The following is a 5,487-nucleotide window of genomic DNA, read 5'->3' as shown; positions in this document are numbered from 1 at the left end:
ACCACTGGGGATTTCAGCCGGGCGGGCGCGGCCCCTTCAGTCCCGGGGCCAGTTCCTGGGACTACCTGCCACTTGCCAGAAAGATGCGAGGCTGCAGCCCGGGCGCTGGCCGCTGCGGGTGGCCACTCAAGAGGGTCGGGGGGTGCTGAATCGCCGGCCTGGGAGCCCGCGTGCGGGGGAGGGAGCGGGGCGCGGGGAGGCTGGAGGGGCGGGCGGCTTCCCCCAGGCTACTCCTTGTCGTCCACAAGGTCGGCGAGCTCCTGGAGCACACGCAGGCGGCCGCTGGCGTCGATGCGGCGCTTCTCGCGGATGAGGTCTTCCAGGCTGTGAAACCTGGCCGTGTGCACCTTGTTCTCACCCAGGTGCACCTTGAGATAGTACTGCTGCTGCGGGGTCTGCGTGCCGGCCGGCACCTCCCCTCCCGCCTTGAACTCCCGCTTGCCGAAGCGGCACCAAGCGGCGAAGCTCTCCGAGTTCGTCCAGCAGATCTCCTCGCTCTTGAGGCCCAGGTGGCCGCAGGCGTTCTGCACCACCAGCTCGGCCACCAGCGGGCGGTAGCGGTACCAGCTATTCACCACCCGGCCCACGTTGGCCGCGCCCGCCTCGTACAGGCTGTCCTGGCGGATCTCGCCTTGGTGCAGGTGGATGATCTGCCCGCCGCCCACGTAGACGGCCCAGTGCGGGGCGGGCGCGGGCGGCTCTGGCGCGGGCTGCAGGCACAGCAGCTCCAGCAGGTCGCCGGGCTCGCAGAGCGCGGGCAGCGCCGTGACCGCGTAGACGCTCAGGTCGGCGCCCTGAGGGCCGCCGCTCATTTTGGAAAAGATGCATTCCTGGCCCCGAAAGGCGGAGAACTGAGTTTCGTTGAGGACCAGCTGGTGCAGCAGGTGGTGGTGGCGGCGACGGCTAGGGCTCTCCGGGCAGGGAGCGCGGCCCGGGGAGGCCTTCACGCCAAACTTGTCGGGCTGGCCTCGTTCGTCCAGGTCCTCCTCCTCATCCGAGAAGAAGTAGGCAACCCCGACCCGCAGCTCGTCCTTCTCGATCCCCGACGGGTCCCCGGTGGGCAACTCGCTGTAGCTAAGGTGGGTGATGCGGTCCAGTTGGTTGCCCATCAATGACGCGGCGAGGCCGGGGCCAGAAGCGGGGATCTGCGGAAGCACAGAGGAGACGCAGAGACACGATCAGAGTCGCGCTGCCCTCCCCAGGACGAGCCGTGCCCCCGGGACCTGGCCGCCCGCGCGCCTGTACTGGAGTCAACCGCCTCCCCGGGGCCAGGACCGGCACGGGAGCCAGCAGTCCGGCGGGCGAGAGCGGACGCCGCCACGCAGCCTCGGACCTTGTACCGGAACCCGGCCCAACGCCCACAAGAGAAGAGGCTGGAGCGCGGGAGGGCGTGCGGGGTCCCAGTGGGAAGGACAGCGCGGGGTGTGGCAGCGTGGGAGTCGGGACACCCAGGAAGGGACGGAGGGGTGGATTGGAGGAAAGGGGGAGCGCCTCGGGCTCCAGAGCTTGGAGCGCGCTGCGCTCACATTTTCAGCCGCCCCCCTCCCCAGCCCACCTCTCAGTTTTACCCTAGGTCCGTGCTCCTCCCCGAGAACGCCTCGCGCAATGACCATCGGACACGTTCACGGGCACCCACTTGACACCAGCATAATTTTGCACACTTGGAGTCCAGACACTGACAGGCTGGTACACCGGTGTGCTGGTCACGTACAATGACAAACCTTCGCGACGACACACTTAGACCCCCACCTTCGTACACTATTCCAACCCCACGCTGGCACGCTCGCCAGTGCACGTACACCCACGCACCCGGGCACACTTGCCCACACAGGCAGGTGCACTCTGCCCCTTAGTTCTCTCGCCTTCTCCCCAGCAGAGCCAATCTGGCTGCGCCAGGGCGAGGCTGCTCTGTCTAAAATAACCTAACAAAGAGGCAAGGGGAGGATGGGGGAAGCCAGTGCGGTGTGTGTGTGCCGGTGTGGGTGCGGGTTGTGTGGCGAGGCCCACTTTCAGCCAGAAGTCCCCTCTCCCTCCTACCCGGCACAGGGTCCAAACAATCGGACGAAGAAAACACGTTTCCAAGGCAAAGAAAGCTGCCTCTTCGTACCCGTGATTTCCCTGCTCCCGAAACCCCAAACTCCTTTAAAGTCTCCTGGTCCCCATGGGTGCTGCGGAGGTGGTGGTGACGAGCGTGTCCTGGGCGGCGCGTGGGGCTGTGGCTCGGCTCTGCCCCGCGCGGATCCGTGCGGTGCGGTCCCCGCCGCGATGCCCGTGCGCCTGCCGGTCCACGTTGGCTGGGGCGCCTACTCCACCTGGGCAGTCCCGACTCCGTTCTGGTTTCCTACAGCCCAGCCGACGACTCTAAGTAGCCAAAGCAGCTGGCTCCAGGGCCCGCCCCCGGACGCGCTCATTGGTTGGGGCCGATGCCCAGTGCTCGTCAGCCTCTGCCGGAGGGGGAGGGGAGCAGGGGCGGGTCTCCAGCGTGCGCCCCGCCCCGCCACGCCCCTTCCCGCCCCGCCCTGCCCCCGTACACCGGAGCGCGCGCCGCCCCCGGAGCTAGGTGCGAGCGCCGGCCGGGAGCGCGCGAGGGGCGGGGCGCTTCCGTACGGCGGCTCGGCCGGCTTCCATCCAGCAGCTTCGCCTACCGGTCGAGAGTGGGCGCGCCGTCAGCCTGCGTTCTGTGTTCCGGGAGAACAGACTCAAGCGACGAAGCTGAGTCTGAGGGTGGAGAAAAATCCCCAGTGCACCCCGAGCCTTTTGCGCGGCCCGGGGCGGGGAACGACGTTGTCAGAGGCGGGCACCCGGGGACCCTGCTGAGGACCCCTGAGCCTGGGTTCCTGAGGGCCCCTAGGCTGGTCCTCGGCGCACAGACTTTTTCCTGACGGCCACCGATCCCTTTGAAATTGTGCCTGCGGTGTTCGGTTCATCTCCTTTGACCTGTGTGGAGCTGCTGACCCAGCACTGGCGCCTGGTTTAAAAGGAGCGCGGTGTCAAACACGAATGAAAAGGCGGAGCCTTGACCACCCCCCTCCCTGACTGGGCCTGAGTTTGGCCTCCAAGTCTGTCTGTGAAGGGGGCGCATCACCAATGTCGACAGTGGGACATAATCTTGCTTCCCAACCCCCAGAACTGCCATTGCTAAGGGATTGCTAAGGGATTTTTGTTTGGTTTCGTGGGAGAAGGGTGTCCAGCAGTAATTAATGATGGCATTCCTGGTTGGAAAGTTAATGAATGTGCTCTGGATATGGGATGCTGAAAGATGACTTTCACACATGTGAAATTTTAGATCGACAGTTTAAAAAGCTTATAACGTTAAGTCCTGAAGAGTTCTTAGACATCTAGTTCTACTTTCAAGGCTGGGCTCCAGCAACTTCTCGGTGGAGCCTACTCTCTTTACCCAGGGAAAACTGGGTGCTTCCTCTTTGTGCCCCCTTGGCAGCTGGTACAAACTCTTAGTGCTCTCATCCCATTTTATTACCAATCTCTGTTGACTTTCTTCCTCTTTAAAAAGTGAATGCCTTCGGGATTGACTTGTGTTCTACATAATTTTGTATTCTGGACCTTTTTAACAGTACTTTTTAACAGAATGGGTTCCATCAGCAGTAATGAAAATGAAAACAGTCAACAAGTATTGACCACTTACAAGTTGCTAGGCACTACGTCTTGGTGTTTAAGTAAATGACTTAATCTCCCTGCCTCTGTAGGGGATTCACTAACATCCCCACTGCAACAAACGAGAAACTGAGGCCCAAATACCAGCGCCAGCAATCTATCCAGGCTCTATGGGATTTCAGGACCAGTCTTTAACCTGACTCTGCTGTTGGTTGAATGAATAAAATCGTGTTGCATAAGGTAAGAAAACTGGTGTTCCAGAGAAGTTAGCTGATCGGCCCCAGGTTACATGAGGACTGTTACATATTATAAAAAAAATTTTTTATAGATGATTCTGCTTAAGTATTCTCAAATTGCAGAGTCTCCAGTTCATGTTTGCTTTCTGAAGGCCTCTGTATACCCCACAGCCTCCAAATACAGTGATTTATCAGATTAGATGGTTAATAAGTATTGATGGAAAAAGTGGCTTTAAAATGACCATCTGTATATATTTGATGTGCATAAATCTTTTAAAAAGTTTTGCCATTGCCCACGTGCAAGTTATGAGAATACCAGTTGCCATCCTTGGAACTGACCACAGCTTGTGATGACCTTTTTTATACTTGCTATAAATAATAAACAACTCATTTTGGCCCTGAAGTCCAGAGAATCGAACAAGTGGCTTCAGAGATCAAAAGTGAGTTATTGGCCTGGTTATAAACTGGACTTCAGGGATCTCTGCGAGGAGTATCTGAAGAGTTCATTACTGGTGTCTGAGAGGAGCTCAGTGGAAGTAGCTCAGGGCTTGACACTGAATAATTTTTTTATCCTCTGTCCATCCCAAGATAAATCCTGTGCACAAACATTTACAACATATTTGCATGGGATGCTGTGTTCTCTCCTACCTGTCCTATTCTGCCCTGCTCCAGACTACAGAGTAAGCAGGCTGCTCTTCTTTGCTTAACTTCCCTTCATTCCAAAGGATAATTAACATAAAATGTTGTCAGGGCTTTGAGATACAGTGCCAAAAGTTTGAAATATCAATATGCAATATTTTGAATCTCCTTTCCAAACCCTCCCCCTGCCAGGATAAAAGGCTTACTGCTTTAGTAATCACCAGGGAAAATAAATGCCCTGAGAATCCCCTCTCCCTGCCAGCCCCATGGTCCCCTTGAAACAGAAGGCAGAGAACACATTAAGTCTCTGAGGCATGGGGAAGAAAGAACTAAAAGTAAACTAAGGAAAATGCATCTACTCTTTTTGACATTTTGGCAATTAGAAGGATAACAAAGTAAGAAATAGGCCAATCAGATATCTACATTAGAAAACCCAATTTTTATTTGCATTACAAAATATTGTTTGCTAATCGTTTTGTCTATTATTTCTTACCCCATCCTGCCTTCTTTCACACTGAGGAAATACAGTGTCACCAGAGGCAGAAGACAGTCATCAAAAGAGCAGACTCAAGAAGCCAACTACTGTAGTTTGAATTCTACTTCAATAGTTTGGCTGTGGATAACTTTGAGTAAGTTACTTAACTTTTCCAGGAGTCAGTTTCTTCATATGTAAGTTGTGGGTAAATAGTATCTATCTCATTGCGTTGTTGTGAGTTCATGCAGGCAAGTATGCTTGGCACAGAGTAAGCTTTCAGTCAATGCTACGTATTATTATTGTTGTTGTTGTTGTCGGAAGAGGGGAGAGAGGAGAGGGTCCCATGTCCTACTTGTTATGATGACTGTCCAGTTCTGCCTCTCCTTTGCCCCAGGCAAAAGTTAACCCTAGATGAAGTGTCCAAGGCTGTCCCTGGCCAGAGTGTGGCACTGCTTCTGTCTTAAGGTGGTGATTGCTCTGTCTATCCTGAGACTAATTTAAAGTCTGCAACTCTGTATGGATTTC

At 55.8% G+C, this 5,487-nt stretch overlaps 1 protein-coding gene across 1 annotated transcript; it reads right to left on the bottom strand.

Moving 5' to 3' along the window:
• Positions 1–227: 227 nt before the first annotated feature.
• On the bottom strand, positions 228–1,109 carry LRATD1 (LRAT domain containing 1; the record flags this gene model as incomplete). Its single annotated transcript, XM_082672602.1, has 1 exon — positions 228–1,109. The coding sequence occupies one exon, from the start codon at positions 1,107–1,109 to the stop codon at positions 228–230; it is 882 nt and encodes a 293-aa protein (XP_082528728.1).
• Between the last annotated feature and the right edge of the window lie 4,378 nt (positions 1,110–5,487).

This window comes from Grampus griseus (genome assembly GCF_964374135.1).
Source record: "Grampus griseus genome assembly, chromosome: 15".
Taxonomy (NCBI): domain Eukaryota; kingdom Metazoa; phylum Chordata; class Mammalia; order Artiodactyla; family Delphinidae; genus Grampus; species Grampus griseus.
The sequence above is the reverse complement of the archived record's forward strand: the minus strand, read 5'-3'. Positions and strand labels throughout refer to the sequence as shown.